Source organism: Homarus americanus, unplaced genomic scaffold (assembly GCF_018991925.1).
Source record: "Homarus americanus isolate GMGI-L3 unplaced genomic scaffold, GMGI_Hamer_2.0 scaffold23598, whole genome shotgun sequence".
NCBI lineage: Eukaryota > Metazoa > Arthropoda > Malacostraca > Decapoda > Nephropidae > Homarus > Homarus americanus.
The window spans coordinates 5,031,480-5,050,805 of record NW_024731054.1 but is presented as its reverse complement, the minus strand read 5'-3'; the positions used below and the strand labels follow the sequence as shown (position 1 = coordinate 5,050,805).

General features: G+C 45.6%; 1 protein-coding gene across 1 annotated transcript in view; it reads right to left on the bottom strand.

Moving 5' to 3' along the window:
* Positions 1–9,206: 9,206 nt before the first annotated feature.
* LOC121867545 (putative neural-cadherin 2) overlaps positions 9,207–19,326 on the bottom strand; it is a 131,107-nt gene continuing 120,987 nt past the window's right edge. The window contains exons 14-26 of the mRNA XM_042367550.1: positions 19,096–19,264; positions 18,621–18,947; positions 17,453–17,626; positions 16,662–16,801; positions 15,501–15,846; positions 13,973–14,224; positions 13,531–13,869; positions 13,119–13,437; positions 12,715–12,904; positions 12,369–12,601; positions 11,959–12,186; positions 11,417–11,656; positions 9,207–9,653 (exon numbers count right to left, since the gene is read on the bottom strand). Coding sequence (XP_042223484.1) covers positions 9,280–9,653; positions 11,417–11,656; positions 11,959–12,186; positions 12,369–12,601; positions 12,715–12,904; positions 13,119–13,437; positions 13,531–13,869; positions 13,973–14,224; positions 15,501–15,846; positions 16,662–16,801; positions 17,453–17,626; positions 18,621–18,947; positions 19,096–19,264 — 3,331 coding nt within the window. The 3' untranslated portion in view covers positions 9,207–9,279. The remainder of the gene's footprint in view (positions 9,654–11,416; positions 11,657–11,958; positions 12,187–12,368; positions 12,602–12,714; positions 12,905–13,118; positions 13,438–13,530; positions 13,870–13,972; positions 14,225–15,500; positions 15,847–16,661; positions 16,802–17,452; positions 17,627–18,620; positions 18,948–19,095; positions 19,265–19,326) is intronic.

Sequence of the window (19,326 nt, the reverse complement as noted above, 5' to 3'; positions counted from 1 at the left end):
GATTGGCGTTATGTTGTTGTGTTATTTAGGTTGCGTTTGATTGTTGTTAGGTTAGGTTAGTTGCGTTAGTTGGTGGGGTAGGTTGGCGTTATGTTGTTAGTGTTGATTATTGTTTGAAGTTGGGGTGTGATAGATGTTAGGTTAGGTTAGTAGGCAGCTGGTAGGAGGTTAGGTTGGCGTTATGTTAAGGCTAGGTTAGTGTTAGATTAGGTTAGCGTTTGATACGTTAAGCGTTAGGTTAGGTTGGGTAGGTAGGTTAGGTTAGGTTGCGTTGGTTAGGTTAGTTAGGTGGCGTTATGTTGGGTTAGGTTAATTAGTTAGCGTTTGATACGTTAAGCGTTAGGTTAGGTTGGGGTACATCTCTTGGTCCTGAGAGTATCGTTGTTCTCAGTATCACCACCGAGCCTCAGAGACCACAAGAAAAATACCTTGTCTGGTGAAGGTCAGGAGAAGGTTTACTGTAGCTTGTATGATTAATGTTTCTCGTATGTGAAGCTGTCGAATACACCTAACCTAACCTAACCTAACCTAACCTAACGCTAAACTAATCAAACCCTAATCTAACATTAACCTAACCAAACAACGTTAACCTAACCTAACCTAACCTAATCAGAGAGTATTAAGATAACATTATACTGAGACTGTTTATCAACCATAAATATAATCACAAAAACTTGTAGAAATTATTACTTTTTTATATAGTTATTACTCGGTTCAAGTTTGGATGTGTGTGTGTATGTGTGTGTTTGGTAGTGTGTGTGTGTGTGTGTTTGTGTGTGTGTGTGTGTGTGTGTGTGTGTGTGTGTAGAGAGAAAGACATTTACAGTTTTCCCATGAACTTAGATAAAGAACACAAGCAAAAATTGAATCGTGTTGGGGTAAATACAGAGTGGACCATAAGTCGCTTTACTGAGACCAACTGTATCGGTAAATCGACTTTTGCGTCATTCTGTCTTACGGTTTAGTTTTCAATACGCGTTTTATTTTATGATATTGATTCTACATAATGCTGTAGATACCTCCTCCCTCCTTCCAAAGTCTCCATGCTATAAATATTGACTTCTATGCTCTCTCTCTCTCTCTCTCTCTCTCAGCTCACGCAACTAAAATATAAACGTTGAATTCTCACAGTGATCCAGCACCTCTAATATTTATTTTGCCTCTGCCAGGTAGAATCAGATTTTCGCGAGTTTAAGTCAAGTCCAACGAGGGTGCGAGAGATGAATTACCCTCTCTTACATCTCTCCCTTTTGGTTTACACGAGACAGAGAGAGAGAGAGAGAGAGAGAGAGAGAGAGAGAGAGAGAATCAATAACTCTACAACAAGACCTCCTTCCATTAATCTCGTGTGTACACCTGCAGTCCTCGATACTGACTGCAGGTCCACCTGCCAATACGCGGTTTGTTTCACCTAATGGTCCCCTCACACTCATGTATCACCCCCCACCCCCCTTTCCCCACCCTCCTTTCCTCCTACCCCCCCACCACACGTCTCCATAAGTCTCTCGTTGAGTATATATGTGTGTGTGTGTGTGTGTGTGTGTGTGTGTGTGTGTGTGTGTCTCAGTTGTTACCCAATAAACACAAAAGTCTTGAACAGCAATGGGATTGAGCTCGACAGCCAAGGAAAATATAATGACAGCTAAAGCAAGGAACAGAAAGGAACGCCAGCATCAATGACAATATCAAGGAACGTCAAATTCAAAGATATTTAGGAACACCAACTAGCAACAACAACAGCAAGGAACATCAAAATCAAAGACAGTAAGGAACACCAACTAGCAAGAACAGCAGGATCAAGGAACATCAAAATCAAAGACAGTAAAGAACACCAACTAACAATAACAACAGAAAAGAACGGATGTAACAGCGATAGTAAGGAACGCCAGTAGCAACAACGACGATCCAGTGACAATTAACAGCCATCCTCCTACAGCGTTAATGACAGTTGGGTTCCTGAGCGGCAGCCACGGAATGCAAACAGACCGTGAGGTGATGGCCTGCACTTAGGGGAGGCGCCGAGACCCTCCCTCCCTCACTCTTACTCACCCTCAGGCATCTCTCCACCTCTCCTGATCTGACTGATAATGTCTTTCGTGTATAGGGAATATTATCTTTTTCTCGAGTTTTAATGTATAAATATATCATTCCCTCTCATTTTATTGTAGCCAAGGTATTGATAACAGGATAGGATAGGTTAGGATAGGATAGGATAGGATAGGTTAGGATAGGATAGGTTAGGTTAGGATTATAATGGGTCGTCGTGAGCTCTCCCCCTTCCTAACCCACCCCTCTACTCCCTCTACCTCTCCCCCTCCCCCCAGACTGTTAATTGAGATGCATGATAGGCACTTGGCCCCTCCCCTTCCCCCTTTCCCTCCCCCTGTCCCCCCTTACCAACCCCCCACCTAGTCATCCTTCACAGTTACAAGGATGTATTGTCAGAGATCCTTTAGCAAACCTCCTCGCCCCTAAGGATCTTCTCTGTACCCAAGTGATGTATGTATTGTTATCGACGTAACTTGAGATTAATTAATTTATTTTGTATAGTATTTGGAGTTAATTTTAATAAGTGGGAATTTATTAACCTAACCTAACTATAACTTGAGAGTATGTAACTGAGCGACACATAATGTACACCACACCAGACACACACACATACACACACGGGACACATACACACGGAACACACACAGAACAGGAGACGGTGACAGGAGAGGCAGAGGCAGGCCATCAGCACGGGGCCTGTCACTAGCTGTCCAATAGAGGCGGTGAAGGTGTCACGGGGGTGTGTCGCTAACCTACTCTGTCTTGCTAAATTGGAGTCCTCTTGGAAGTGCCTGACTCTCCATAACCAACCCTCCCACTGTAAGAGCTCGGCCCTGTCAGGACTGTGCAGCCATTGGTAATACAGTATTGGCTTGACGTGCCTATTGGCTTGACGTGCCTATTGGTTTCGCGTGCCTATTGGCTAGGGGCTTTTATTATTATCATCATCATCATCACAGTTCTGTTTATATATCACATTGTTGAGTCTTCCCACCAGGTCACTGAACAACTACACACGTACAGTACATCACCTGTAATTACTGGCTCTTACGATATCTTAAACAAGTGTAATTGAATAATCAGATAACTACAAACTTAATGCCATTTGGGTTCGCCGGTCATTACCTCTGGTCTCATTAACGACTAATGAAAGCCACGTCATTTGTCTTCTCTTAAGTATGGAGAAATTTTTAGTGATTAATAATTTTTTTTTTAAAGTCCCTTGATGTTGGTGTTTATAAAGTCCCTTGATGTTGGTGTTTATAAAGTCCCTTGATGTTGGTGTTTATAAAGTCCCTTGATGTTGGTGTTTATAAAGTCCCTTGATGTTGGTGTTTATAAAGTCCCTTGATGTTGATGTTTATAAAGTCCCTTGATGTTGGTGTTTATAAAGTCCCTTGATGTTGATGTTTATACATTTTCTTGGTGTTGATGTCTATAAAGTCCGTTGATGTTGGTGTTTATAAAGTCCCTTGATGTTGGTGTTTATAAAGTCCCTTGATGTTGGTGTTTATAAAGTCCCTTGATGTTGGTGTTTATAAAGTCCCTTGATGTTGATGTTTATAAAGTCCCTTGATGTTGGTGTTTATAAAGTCCCTTGATGTTGGTGTTTATAAAGTCCCTTGATGCCGAGACATAACGAACGAGTCCACCCAGAGCATGACCCACATGAGCCTCACTATCACAGACTACCCCTGTATATAATACTACTACATTTCAAAAAAATCCTAAATATACATATTCTTGATTAAAATGAGACATATACAGTATATTTCTCCCTCGTTCTGTAGATATGTGAACCAGTTTAGTTTTTTAATGTAATCAAATGGAAATATGATTATACTAACGATATTCCGTTACATAGTCAATATCCGTGTAATGGTCAGTTATACGTAATATTAAGATATACATAAGTAAAACAGGACGTCTCATTGGTCGTGCACTATAATAAAAATTGATGTTCTTATGTTTTTCTGTGTTTTATATGCATGAAAGGGGAAGTTATCGTATCTATTAGTTACGATGCGTGAAAATAAATGAGTTAGGGGTCAACGTTTTCTCTCATCCGGCATTCCCTACATCCCACTATATTTGATTGATGTTAGGTGGCTCAGTGACCTCTCCCACCTGGATGAATTACTCAGTTCCTTTACCTCTCTTGGTGTGTCCAGAATGTTGTTTTTTCTTTAAAGGTTTTCGTATGTTTGTGTCTGTGTGTGTGTTACGAGAAGTTGAGGGTATACACATGAGTACATACATGGCACATAACCACCACACACACACACACACACACACACACACACACACACACACACTCGTTTAAACACCCAAATATTTAGCCTCCACACACACACCTGAAATGTGTCAAACTTTCCTCGCTGCAGTCCGGGAGCGCGTGGATTAACTTGGATAAAATGCAAAAAAAAAAAATATGTCAACAACCTGCAATGACGAGCAACCTGTGCAAAACCCAAACATAAATGGCTTCTCACATGGTACAAGTGTAGATAATTGCACCACTATGCTCCTAGCTGTGAATGTGTGTGAGGTGTATAATAAACTAGCTGCTGTCAATGGAAAAATTTACTTAAAATTCAATTCGCACGTACGCACACCAGGCTAGGTCCCCCCCATGACACACTACACACACACACACCATGAGCTACCGTGCAGCAGTATTACGGTAATGAGGTAACTTGTTTGGTGAGGACGGAAGGGCAAACGCTCATCTCTCATGAATAGTCGCCAAATGACCCCCCAGACATGGACGTCGTGAGGAAGGCCACCAGATATATGTTATTCAAATTCCTATTCACGTGATGACTGACATCTCACTAATATATTATACACTTATATGAATGAATAAATTTACCGTTAAGTGTTTTTCTTATTCAATGGAGGTGAAAAATGAAGGAGTATAATGTGTTTAGTGAATATTAATGTTTTATGTCCAGTTGGGAAGGAAAGCGTTAATACCAGCTGTTGTCATGATTAATGGCGCCTGGATCTTGGCTCAAGGTGATGTATGATAATTTACGTTGTGTCTTTCTCAATACTTTGACTGAAATGGATGATATTGACATTTTTATTAGATTTTACTGATATATCGATACATAAATGATATACTCGTATAGTTGTGTGGGGTGGGTGGTTGGGTAGATGGGTGTGTGGGTGGTTGGGTAGATGGGTGTGTGGGTGGTTGGGTAGATGGGTGTGTGGGTGGTTGGGTAGATTGGTGGGTGGGTGGTTGGGTAGATGGGTGGGTGGGCGTGTTTCAGTAAGGAAGTGAGAGCAGCACGGGGTAACAGCTTGGAGCTCTTCACCAACTTGCTGGCAGGAAATGAGGGTAATCAGTGTCACACCAGACCGCCTTTATAGGACCCGCCAGGAACCTCACAGTTAACCTCCCACGTGGGCCAGCACCTCCCCAGACCGGTCCCCCGCTGTCCTCTCCCACACATATATAACTCTCCTCTCAGGGAACGACAGCGGCTGACTGGGCTAATCACTCTAGCTATTGACAGATGAATCGTAGTCAACAGGATACGTCAAGCGCCATGTTGTCTTAACTACGATTTGTCACTGTCGCCTATGTGCACGACGAGCGGACACCAGCGAACTAGGTCATTGCCTCGTTAAAACATCTCGGGCGTTGTGACGATTAGAAAATAAACACGAAAAACACGACTTACTGCTTCGTATTATAACAAAACTCAATATATTATATACTGTATGTATATATTTACTTACGTGTGTGTATTTGAGGTGTGTGACGCGTGTGCTGACGTCCGTGGTGGTGTGGACAACTTCTCTCCCGTAACACACTGCCAGTTCACACATCGAAGAACGCCCTCCTATGCTTGGTCTGCGTTGTCTTTCACTAACTCTACCAGAATCACATTTTCCTTCTTCAGCCTTACATTTTCGCCCCTAACTTTCACAAGACGAGCCTTCAGACACGCACAGCAGTTCCTCGCTAGCATGAAACACACACACACACACACATACAGACTGTCACACAACATACGTCAGCTGGAAAAAAAGTCACGATTTTGGCGAGGCAAGTTGAGGTGAATTTAATGTGACTTATTTTCCTGTGACTTTTTTTCTAGATTCGTAAATACTTCCCGTATGAACCAGCTCGAGATGTATTTATTATATTTTGTTAAGCTTTTCCTAATATGCGTTTTTTTTCGTTTTTGTTTTTAAGATTGTTGTTTGTTTAGTTTCTGTTCAGGTGCATTATCGTCTCAGGTGAGGTCTTACTAAAATTAAGAGTATTTTATCAGTTATCTTTAGTCCTCTCCTAATTTCGTGTAGATTAAGGGAGAACAGAGGAAAGGAAAAATGAAGGGAGAATAGGACGAGTAAGGTTGATAAAGGGAGAGGAGATGCAAGGAAAAATGATGGGAGGATAGAGAGAGTAAGTTTACTTTTAAATTTATCCTCTTCGCCACTGATCGGATCGTTAGCCGCTTGGGCGATCGGTCATGTCTCTGTTACGCACTGTTGGCAAGTACTGGGTATGCACTGGCCCCTGAATATATCTGAACCTGCTGCAGTGTTGGTTAAGTCTGGTCTTGAAAGAGCTCATACTTAGTGCTGCCACAACACACTCTGGCAGATTGTTCCAAGAGTTCACAATTCTCACTCCGTAAAAAAGTTTGCCCTTACAGTTTTCTGTACTTGTGGCTTCTTCTACCTTGAGCTGTGACCCCTTGTGGGGAAAGCGTCCACCAGCTCCAAGTAAGGACACTCGACTGAGATGCCTTTTGAGATGCTTATACACCTCAATTAGGTCCCCCTTTGCCCGTCTGTAGTATAAGATAGGCAGTTGCAGGCGCTCTAATCCCAGGATAATTGAGTTGCCGGAGTGCATGCACCAGTCTGGTGGCCCTCCTTTGGACATCTTCAATCAACTGAGGTCCCTAGCATATCTTGGGGACCAGACAGTACTCCAGGTGGGGGAAGCACCTCACTCTTGAAGATCGTTACGACCTTCTTATAAGACCCAATTTTTTAGTTGTTTAGTTCACCTTCTTCTCACAATGGCCCGAGAACTTCAGTTCATTGTCAACATACACACCCAGGTCTTTTTCGCATTTGTTATCTATTAATGCAGTTTCTCCGTCCCGTTGGGACATGTGATACGCCTCCTTACCGTAAGTACGATCCAGGTACATCCTCTTATACTTCGTGACATTGAATCTTAGCAGCCATTTCTTCGACCATTCTTGAAGCTCAGAGAGATCCTTCTGCAGCCTTTTTTTTTTTTTATTTTGGTAGAGAAAGATGGGGTGAAAGAAGATTAGAGGTGGGGGAAGGAAGTTATAGTTCGGAAATTGAATAAATTTAGGAGGAGGTAAGAGAGGGCGGGCTGACCGCCTAGCTAAGCTAATAGTGTGTTAGGGTTGTGTCATGGGTTAGTTATTGTCTGTCGGTACAGGCACTAGACATCCTACCCTGTCCCATATATGGGTGTTTTAAGGGCCTTATTTCATATTCCGCCGACCCTACTGGCGGATGCTGGTTTAGGGAGGTTGTCTATTGCCTGGCCGTGTAGATCGGGGGTGGTAATGGGCCTTTTGAGATTTGGTAACTTTTTGGGAACCATGTATGGTTGTTGTCGTTATCTGGTGGGAGTCTGTGAAGGAGTTCTTGCTCTGATCGTTCTATCTTTTGCCAGATTCTGCTGGCCAGGGTGTGCAGCTGCTGGTTGATGGGTTTCATTCTCAGGTCTCTATGTATCTCGGCTGTGGTTCTGGTGAAGGGGTATCTTTCACCCGTGACGAATCTTAGGGCTTCATTTTGGACCACCTGTAATTTTAATATTTGAGTGGTGCTCATAGTATGAAGAGGTACTGCTGGATAAGTTAATATCGGTGTGATGAATGATGTCACCAGGCGGAGTTTTATTTTCTCAGGAAGCGCTTTAAAGCGGTATAGTTTTCTCAGCTCTCTTCTTGCCTTTTCCTTCCTGGTGTGGACATGATGGGAGTAACCTGTCGTGGATATATGCAGGCCCAGGAGGGTTCCTCTGCTTTTGTATTCTATCTGGGCATTATTGGTTACTAATGGATGGGGTTTCCTTCTGCATAAGGGTATCACTGTGAATTTCGGGAGACTGGTTTGGATTTTCCATTGTTTTTCGTAATTATTTACCCTTTCTAATTCCCGCCTGGTGCTGTCGACCTGTAACGCTCGTGACTTTCTTTGATGTGTTGTTATTTGAGTGATGTCATCTGCATACATAATATCTTCGTTACCTATTTTAGTGAGAGGCGGGGCGGGGCGTCTTCACAGTCTGTTTAGATTCTCAACTTACCTGAATAACTTGGCATCATCCGCAAACATTTGTCTGGGGTTTGATTAAGGGAAAACAGATGAAGGAAAGAAGGGAGGGAGAGGAGAATGAAGGGAGAATAGGGTTGATAAAGGGAGAAGAAAAGAAAGGGAAGGACGGAGGGAGAGTAGGGTTGATAAAGGGAGAGGAGAAGAAAGGGAGAATTGGGAGAATAAAATAAACAGTGTATCCACGTACTTTTAACACAAGGCGAATGAATAAAACACAATAGTCATAATAACAAACACTTTATTATTTAAATGTATAATATAGACTCTATAAAAGTAGAAAATACCGAGATTATTTATTATTTTGTATTTTTTACGCTGCTTCTCATCCTCATGCCAGAAGACAAATGAATCACATAGACTTCTTAATAATGACTCGGGGCCAAACAGGAATTTCACAGCCTTAGTTCAACACACACATGAGTGAGATTTAAAGATGAGAATTAAAGTCATCATTTCTCACCTGTTGAATGTCTCATGAAAAGTGAAATTTATCTCTGAGGAATACATAATGACTGTCGCTGTCTGTATAACTGGTAATTGACTGGTGATTGGTCACTGTTATTGGGTATTAATCGATACGCACACTGCTGCCTCCATTGTCCATCTCACGTCACATTTTTTTTTTTTAGGGAATGATAAAAGGTAAGTTCACATGTATCAATAGTTGTGTTCATATCTTGAAATGAGAACACAATAAAAATATTTGATCGTTAGACAGACACATACACACACAAACAGACACGCACACAAAAACATACACACACACACACGCGCAAACTAACAAACAAACAAGCAGACAGACATACATACACAGACAACACACACACAGACATACACAGACAGACAGACAGACAGATAGATAGACAGACAGACACCTCACACCGTCGTCCGTTCCTCATCAGCAGTCGAAGCAACATGTTTGGGAGAGGCAGTAGAGGCAGTAGAGGCAGTAGAGGCAGTAGCAGCATTAGCCGTCTTGGTACTAACAGGCGAGGAACCAAATTTCCTTTTCACTATAGAAGAGATCTTGTTCCTCGTCCCGTGTGGTGACCTACACTGTGTGGCGGCAACTAAACTCACTGTGGACTCGACCGAACTCCTCCTTCTCCTCGCCTTCTGCTCCTTGAGTTTAGGTAGGAGTGAGGGAGACTTGGTGGCTTCAGGTAAGTTCCTCAATAGGTCCATTACTTCTAGGAATTCAGGTGCTAATGACTGGATGTTTTCTGTGTCAAATTGCTCCTCCCGTAAACCTATCGGGGAGAGATATAACCACAGCGTGAGGGAACAGCGTGAAGAAGTGATGACTGTATAGTTTTGACCTGTACGAGTATGGGGATCTCTAAATGCCATAAAATATGAACCATGATATAAGTTGTAATAAATAGTATATATACCTATAAAAATACGTAAATATATAAAGATGTAAATAAAAATAGTCATGAAGGAGAATGATAAATAACGCAACAAATGATAACTAGTGAAATAGAATGAGAGAGATCGGCTGCCGTTACATGAGAGGTAATTCGGAAGTGAGGGAAATTGTGACAATAATTCAGAATAATTTAACCAATGTCAGATCTTGTTAATTTGCGTTAATGATTCGTGGATTTCTGGCGAGTCTTTTTGGGGGTGGGGAGGTGGGGAGGTGGGGGTGGGGGTGGGTGGGGTGGGTGGTGGGGGTGGGTGGGGTCTGCTGGATTTCCAAATAAACACCACAGCTTTAAGGTAAGAACAAGGACCTTGACCTGACCATAACACCATCTGGCTATACACACAGTCTAGTTATACCAAGTCAACCGAGAGAGACGTATAGAGGTGTATAAATGGAAGTCAGGGCTAAACAAAGGGGACATTACAAAGGTACTCAAACTATCCAACCAGGAGCGAACTCGTAACAATGGTTTTAAATTAGACAAATTTAGATTTAGGCGCGAAATAGGTAAACATTGGTTTGGAAATAGAGTAGTGGACGAATGGAACAATTTACTAAACACCATTGACTCAAATACGCTGGATAGCTTCAAACATAGGTTGGATGGATATATGAGCAATAGGGGTTGGGTGTAAATGGGACTGCCCAGTATGGCGTCAATAGGCCCGCTGCAGTTTCCTCCATTCTTATGTTCTTATGAGGCGGAGCTAATTATGTGACATCATTGGTCATAGTCGAAGAAAACGGTAGTAAGGGAGGACTTGTATATTATCATGAATGAGGCCGCCCCACTGTATTAGAAGATATTCTTGCCATATTTCCTGATTTTCTCACTCTTTAACACACCGTCTTTCAGTCAGCCACTTGAACTTCCCATGTAATAATTATTTTTATGATATTCCTATTATTAAAAAAATATTATAATTACTATAAATAATCTTCATCTTCCTCTTTATTATTATTTATACTCATGATTTTTTGCCAATGTCGGTGTAAAAACAATTAAACAATCATAGGCATATAGACTAGCTATTTACTGGGGGTACAGAAGGAATACAATAATTAAATAAAATATTTAAAGAAAATATATTTTTTTAATGATTATAATTATCAGCCTTTCCCCCCCCACCCCCCAAGGTAATACAGTAAATCAGTGAATTCAAGTAGAGGTTTTCACTTTATCAATATGGCCACATCTGGTTGCCTAGTTGAACTTTAGACTTTAGGGAATTTAAATTTAAACCTGCCAGTGGCTCTCGACTATTGCCCTGCCTCCTGTTGCACACTATATTATTGTTGCATACACAATAAATCCACTTTTTTCTATTTTTCATCCTTTAGAAAATGATGAAATCTCAAACTTTTATCATGTACTGTAGTCTGTTATTTGATATGCATCTAAATACGGAGCATTTATCAGGCAGTGTCATAGACCTTCACATCACAAAGGCCAACTGCTGACTGAAGTCCTACACTAGGGCACCTCCTGGCCCGCCGACCTTATGATGTCATGAGCGGCGAAGGACGAATTTTCGACTGGAAGTGGTCGACTTAGTTTAATTAGACTTTGGCTATACAGACCTGATAAGGCAGACGATAGAGATCCGGCAGAGGAACCATCACCCTCGTAGGCGTAAGCTCTGAGGTCGTCCTTGGCTGGCAAAGGGTCGAGGCCTACCACGCCTGCAGTCACTCTCACCCGTACACTGGCTGTCATCGGCACGCCCACACTAACCGGGACAATAGTTGTTACCGGTACACTAGTAGTAACTGGGGCGTCACCAGTGTAGGGTGTGTTGTGACTTACTGGGACACTTTCCTCTGTTGACAAGAATCACAGAGAATAAACATTAACCTTTAGTGGATGATGGTTTAGCTTTAACCCTTTAACGATGATAATTTATATTATGGTTTAACAAAAAAAAAGGTAGTAATTAGAATGATAATAATGATGTTGATACTACGGCTACTACCGTTACTACACCTTCGCCACCATTATATTACCTAAATACAATAGTAGACACCCGAGCTGAGCCACTACAACTACCACTACTACCACTAATAATAATAATGACAACCACAATAATAATTCCGAATATAATCAACATAAACACACATAACACCTTTGTCTTGGGAGGAGGAGGAGGTGTGGTGGTGTGGAAGCGGCAGTCTGAGGCAGTGTAGAAGGGCCTGGTGATGATCCGCCTGTAGCACCTGAGCGTCACTCTCCACACCGTCCTTCATCTCCAGTACGGTGCCCTCCTGCCCCCCCGCCTCCCCCTGCCGTGCTCGAGGCCCCCTGGTGAACCACTGACGACGGAGCCTGACGGAGAGCACCACACCCACCACCACTGACGGGGAGAAGAGTATGTGTCGTAAAGCAGAACAAATTATGTCTGTATACGAGTTATATTATTTATTTATACAATGAATATTAAGTTTATATGTGTTGTTTTAAAATGCAGAATGAATGGGTGTGTGTGTGTGTGTGTGTGTGTGTGTGTGTGTGTGAGTATATTGAGAGATCACTGACCCAGGAGGAGGAGAGAGACTGCGACAGTAGCGATGGCCACGGGGGCGGTAAGTGGGTGGCCCGCGGTGGCCAGGTTGTTCCACTGGCAGTGGTCACCAGCGTGACCCGGGCCACATACACACTGGAACCCGGGCCGCAGATTGTAGCAGGTGCCACCGTGTAGACATGGCCGCCACACACACTCGTCCAGGTCCTGACAGCTGCGGCCCACCAGCTGTCTCCCTGAACCACAGCTGATGAACAGTAGTGTTATTACCACACTCACACATCACTAGATCATGTGAGTGTTATACACAGCTGGTGACATATCAGTGTTATACACAGCTCAGCTGGAGACGAGACTTACCTGCAGGTGGTGGCGCCCCAGGTGGACACACAGGAGAGGGGGGCGTCACAGGTGGTATTGAGGCAAGCGTCCGAGGCATTACAGCCAGATTCTACATTCTGCCAGGTGGTCACTTGCCCCCAGCTGGTGCCATTCACGGCAGGCGGCAGCGGCAGCTGGCGACCCGATACTCGCACGTCGTCAATACAACCTGACGCACGACAGAGGGGGATCTCTTAAAGTGGCGCATATAAGGCTAAGTGTGTGTGTGTGTGTGTGTGTGTGTGTGTGTGTGTGTGAAAGTTTCAATAGAAAAATCATAATGCCTGTGTGCGAAATAAAGCGTCGAGAGACACAGGACGTGAACACTTAACTTGGTAGTGACCAAACTGTACACAGTGACGGCGACAACAACTGGCACTCACTCTCCTGCAGGTCATCTAAAACGTTGACGATGTTCACGCCCACCAACTCTGGCAGACCTCCCACAGTCACTCCTTCATTCTGACCAAGGTCCAGGGGCACGGGTGACTCCCTTACGTCCCCTTCTTCGTCAGGTTGTTCCAGAGACACGAGAGACTCATTACGTCGCCAGCCATCACCGTCGTCCACGCTCACCACCAGGTTGTGTCCGTGACGCTCAGCCCTGATGGTGTGCCAGGCGCCGTCACCCACCGGCCGCCCCTCCACACAGGCCACCCTTGCCACCCCCGTGACTGACGCACACACGACACCTGCCCGCAGCTGTAACAGAGAAATCGAAGGGAAAATCATTACAGGATTTTCAGACCAGCTGAAGTTATTCATTCAAATACTTGAGACAAGAGAGTAACATACGTGTATCGTTAACGCCGTCAGTTGTTGTTGTGTGGCCAGGTGCAGCAGAAGGCCGTGACGGGCGCCGCGGGTCCTCAGCCTCAGTTGTGCCGTCACCACCCGCGGCCCCGGTATGAAGGACAGCGTGAGCCTAACATAGGACGCCGACCCTAAAGTGGCGGGCACGGTGGGCGAGGCACAGGAGGGGCCCGCCCACCCTGGCTCACACTCACAATCAGGGTGGTTCAGACCGCCCACACACTGGCCTCGGTGACCACAACTGCCCGGGCACGCTGCCTCCTGTAGGTGACAGCCGCCCTCACTACCCAGGCTGTAGGCGGGCTCCCCCAGGTCCACCAGCTGTAACAAAGCTACGGGACAGTCAGTTGGCGCACCGTCTGCCACACTCGTGCTAACATCAGTCATTACACTCAAGCAGCAGCCTCACCGGTCATAACCTCACCTGACTATTGACTGTGAGGTGAGAGACGCAGCCATCTAGTGGGCGCGGTGTGGGCGCCTCACTCCATCCATGGTGGGCGGGGCTGGGGGCTGTGTGGGCCAACCCACCCACTTGGAGGGGACCGGAGCCTATCCACGCCCCCACGCCCTCAGGGTTGGGCCAGGATGCCCGCGCCACACAGTCAGAGTCGTCGAGTGTGTCGTTGTCCCACCCGCGGCTGTGACCACACACGTCCACCATCAGGGCCACACCCTGCACCAACAATATCGTCTTTATTCTGGTCGACTCTAAAGTTACTTGTATCTGAGTATTATCAAATTACATATTCAAGGTTACTGAACAATAACAAGACCACAAACGCATTACTGCTCCAGAAACTTGTTCAGAAATTAATAAAGAAACACCAGGAGCGTAACACTATGAGAGGACAGGAAGCAACAGGTATGAGGGAACACTGTGTCACCAGGCAGCTTCACCCACGCCGCCCCACCAACTTGTTTGAAATTCTAAACACAGATGTAAAGTTTGTGAAGAGGACGAGTTACTCACGTGAGGGTGGAGGTGGCTGGTGTGACAGTCTACAACAGTTAACTCACGTGAGGGTGGAGGTGGCTGGTGTGACAGTCTACAACAGTTAACTCACGTGAGGGTGGAGGTGGCTGGTGTGACGGTCTATACCAGTTAACTCACGTGAGGGTGGAGGTGGCTGGTGTGACAGTCTATACCAGTTAACTCACGTGAGGGTGGAAGTGACTGGTGTGACAGTCTACACCAGTTAACTCACGTGAGGGTGGAGGTGACTGGTGTGACAGTCTATACCAGTTAACTCACGTGAGGGTGGAGGTGACTGGTGTGACAGTCTACACCAGTTAACTCACGTGAGGGTGGAGGTGGCTGGTGTGACAGTCTACAACAGTTAACTCACGTGAGGGTGGAGGTGGCTGTGACAGTCTACAACAGTTAACTCACGTGAGGGTGGAGGTGGCTGGTGACAGTCTATACCAGTTAACTCACGTGGGGGAAGTGACTGGTGTGACAGTCTACACCAGTTAACTCACGTGAGGGTGGAGGTGACTGGTGTGACAGTCTACACCAGTTAACTCACGTGAGGGTGGAGGTGGCTGGTGTGACAGTCTACACCAGTTAACTCACGTGAGGGTGTTAACACGTGAGGGTGGAGGTGACACCAGTTAACTCACGTGAGGGTGGAAGTGACTGGTGTGACAGTCTACACCAGTTAACTCACGTGAGGGTGGAGGTGGCTGGTGTGACAGTCTACAACAGTTAACTCACGTGAAGGTGGAGGTGGCTGGTGTGACAGTCTACAACAGTTAACTCACGTGAGGGTGGAGGTGGCTGGTGTGACAGTCTACACCAGTTAACTCACGTGAGGGTGGAGGTGGCTGGTGTGACAGTCTACAACAGTTAACTCACGTGAGGGTGGAGGTGGCTGGTGTGACAGTCTACAACAGTTAACTCACGTGAGGGTGGAAGTGGCTGGTGTGACAGTCTACAACAGTTAACTCACGTGAGGGTGGAGGTAGAGGTGGAGGGTGTGCCAGTCACCGTCGTTGACTGTAGTGTTAACCTCCAGCTTGACCGCCCCAGCGCCTCCCTCCAGCAACAGCTGAGGCCGCCCACGCCACACTTGCAGAGCCAACATTGGCGTAGTCGGGAGGTTAGGGAGTGGTGGGGCGGGCGCTAAGGGGCCGGAGTAGAGGAGGAGGGCGTGTGGGCGGCGTGTGAGGAGTTTGAGAGATATAGTAGTGGGGAGGCAGGAAGGGAGAGGCCTCACCCACGCCCACCCCGCGCCAGAGAAGGTCCTGCCCAGCACCTTACACCGCGCCCCCCACGACCCCCCAGGACACACACACCTGCACACACACCTTCGTCAGGTACACAGGCCCCTCTCAAGTACAATATATATCCTTAAGACATATTATACACAGCGTTAATACAAGTTCATGTTAAATATACACACACGTTCTTACCTGTATATGTGTATATACAAGCTGGAAGTAAAAAGTAATTACACACTCCCCCATACATACATACATACATACATACATACATACATACATACATACATACATACATACATACATACATACATACATACATACACGTCATCAGCGTCACACTAACAAATAATGGGGAGTCAAGTTGTTCCCGTAAACACGTCGAGAAGTTGTCCAGTGAACAATTAAGGAAATGTTTGTTGTGTTGTAATTGGGCGTCTCTCTCTCTCTCTCTCTCTCTCTCTCTCTCTCTCTGTCTTTGTCTCACGCCCGTATTATTAAACAACATCCTCCCTTGAAGTGGGTCGTCGTGTTTCAACCCGAGTTTTAAACTAAATGAGTCCTGAGGGACACCACAGTACAGTTGAAACACGACGACCCTCTTCAAGGGAAGATATTGTTTAATAATACGGGCGCTAGTCTCTCGCTCTCTATCGTTCTCCCTTTATCTCTCTTGCTCCCTCTTTCTCTGTGTTTCTCGCTCTCAATCACTTTCCTTCTCTCTATCGTTCTTCCTCCCTTCCTCTCTCTCTCTCACGCTCTCTCTCTCTCTCTCTCTCTCCTGGAAACATTCAGGTCGTTTACAATACAACAACTGCTCTTCAACGCCACCAATTTACACCACATAATCCCACTCCGAAACAATAACTAAATACTTGTCGACACGCCACCTGTTGCCGGTGAGGGAGCCGACGCAGCGCCCGCCGTTTAGACAGGAGGTGGGCGTGCACGTCTCCAGGTCATGGGCGTAGCAGACGTGGGCGCGGGTGAGGCGTGGGGTTACTAACGAGGTGGAGTTTATGTCCACTACCTGCAAAGAAGATGGTTTAGTGGGTCCAGGTGCGAGGTTACATACATACATACATGTATGGTTGCCCCTCGTGTAACGAGGATGGCCGGCCCAAGGACCACCTAAGGGTGAATTTGTTTAAGGTGTAGAAGCTGTCGCCAACACAACAACCACACCCCGAGTTAACGAGTAGCATGACCCAGTGTCACGGAATAGTCCAAGAAGACCGGACAACTCGCCAACTGCACTGGCTAACATCCAGGTCCCCTAATTACTGCTGGGTAGACAGAGGCAAATGGCGTTAAGAAAGTTGCCCATAGTTTCACCCTGCCCGGGGATCGAACCCGGGTCCGTTCGCTTGCGAGGCGAAGATGCTGACCATTACTCCATAGGTCGCCACATACATACATACATACATACATACATACATATACATACATACATACATACATACATACATACATACATCTAATATTCCCCCCCACGTATCTTTTCCTCTCATTAATACTAAATACATAACATTACCTTTTAAAACACCTTAATTAATAACTTCCCCCTCTAATAACCTGACCTCCTTCCCTCAACAAAGCCAGGTCAACCTTGGTCAACCTTCTCTCTACACGACTTAATTAACTTCTCCATATGACCGAATGAACTGGATGTGTAAATTACCTGTAGCGGGAGGGTTGTGGAGGCCCTGTAGGCGGCGGAGGAGGGGTCAGGTGGGCCGCCGTCGTGGAGGAGGGACGGGAAGGTCAGGTAGTGTTGGGTGTTGGTCGCACCTCCACCAGACCCTCCTGACGACGGGGCCTCCGCTACCACTGTTAGGTTGGTCGCCGCCTCTACCTGTAATCAACGGTGAGTGGGGGGAAGAGGGGAGGAAGAGGGGGAGAGGGGAGAAAAGAGGGGAGAAGGGGAGAGGGAGAAGGGGGAGGAGGGAAGTGGGGGGGTGGAATAGGGGCGAGAGGGAGGAAAAGGGAGGGACGAGAGAAAGGGGGGGAAAGGGGCGGGGGGGGGGAAAGGGGCGGGAGAGGGGAGAGATACGGCAGGGAAAATATTTATATAGTACAGTGGTCTTGAAGTTGTTATCGAATTTATATCCTTTACTATTTAGTGTATGCATTCAGTTATTAAATTCAATTGATTTCTATAGTTTTGGGATCACCTAAAAATTGCCCACAAGTTTACACTTTTTGGTTAACCACCCTAGCCTAACCTAACCTAACCACCCTAACCTAACCTAACCTAACCTAACCTAACCTAACCTAGTATATCAGTTATCAGTGTACAAGAAAACTTACAATATTAGTTGTAATTCTCAATCAAACTCGAGATTAATGTTTATCCAGGAATATATTAATTTTATTCCTTCCTTAAATTTCATGTTTGATATAAAGTTTTGGCATTTGAGGAAAAAATAATTGAATTCTATTTACCCGAGCGCTTCCAGTTAACACACGAGTGAGTAAGACTGATGAGCCAAACTCTTACAATAACAGAACCTCTTAATACTTTGTTGTCACACACGGGGCTAAACTAACAACATCTTTAACTCGTCATGTTATTATCTACGTCACTACTTGTTATCATTAATCAAACTTCATTCTAATGTTGATGTGACAAACTCAATTTATTATTTAGTTCATTGAGTCGATAACTTGATATTGAGGAACTTGAGTAGCTTCCCTCATAACTTAGGACATATTGCCTCTGTGTATGTCAAAGTGAGATGGGGTGACCCGTATTATATTCCCGTGTTGCTTATTATTAAGGTTTCCAGCCCACCGGACACTAAGGCAATATCCTGGTTTGGTTCCTGTGTTTAGTGAGACGGACTGACCTGGTGTGAACGTAATGCTAGAAGACCCTGTAACTTAATGGGGTCCATGAAGCCTCCCTGACTTTCCCTCACGTTCACCCACACACAGGCTGAGGGGGCGTGGGTCATCCAATGTTGTGAGCGTGTGGGCGTGTTGGTAAAGATGCTAGCAGATCCGGGAGTATGGTAAGGGTGGGTGTGGCCAGCGTCGTTGTGGTCTAGGTGGGCGTCATCTAGGTGGGTGGGGTCTGGGTGGGTGTAGACACTGACCACTTCTACTGTATGGGCGGCCTCCCCCACCACCCGCAACACACCCTGTATCACCCGTCCCAGCCCGCCCCCGCCGTGCTGCTCACCACCACAACAAACACAAAACGATGTACTGTATGTATTGTTGACACTGTTCACTATTGGAATAAATAAACACGAACAAAAACATCATAAGAGACAAGTTACATTATCAACAACTTTAGTCTAATTAACACAGGACTCTCACCTCTGGCGTCCATCCCCGGGTGAGGTGGGCGGGCGTGGTGGGCGTGAGGGTGACGGGGGCGGCGTGGGCGAGGGCATCAGGAGTCAGCACCTTCACCGTCACCGTCACATTGGCCGCCACGTCTCGCTGTCCCCACAGATGGTCGCTCACCGTAAACTGTAGCTCATACCTGTAAGAGTCACACTCACCTGGCTTATGGGCGGGCTCTCTCTCTCTCTCTCTCTCACACAC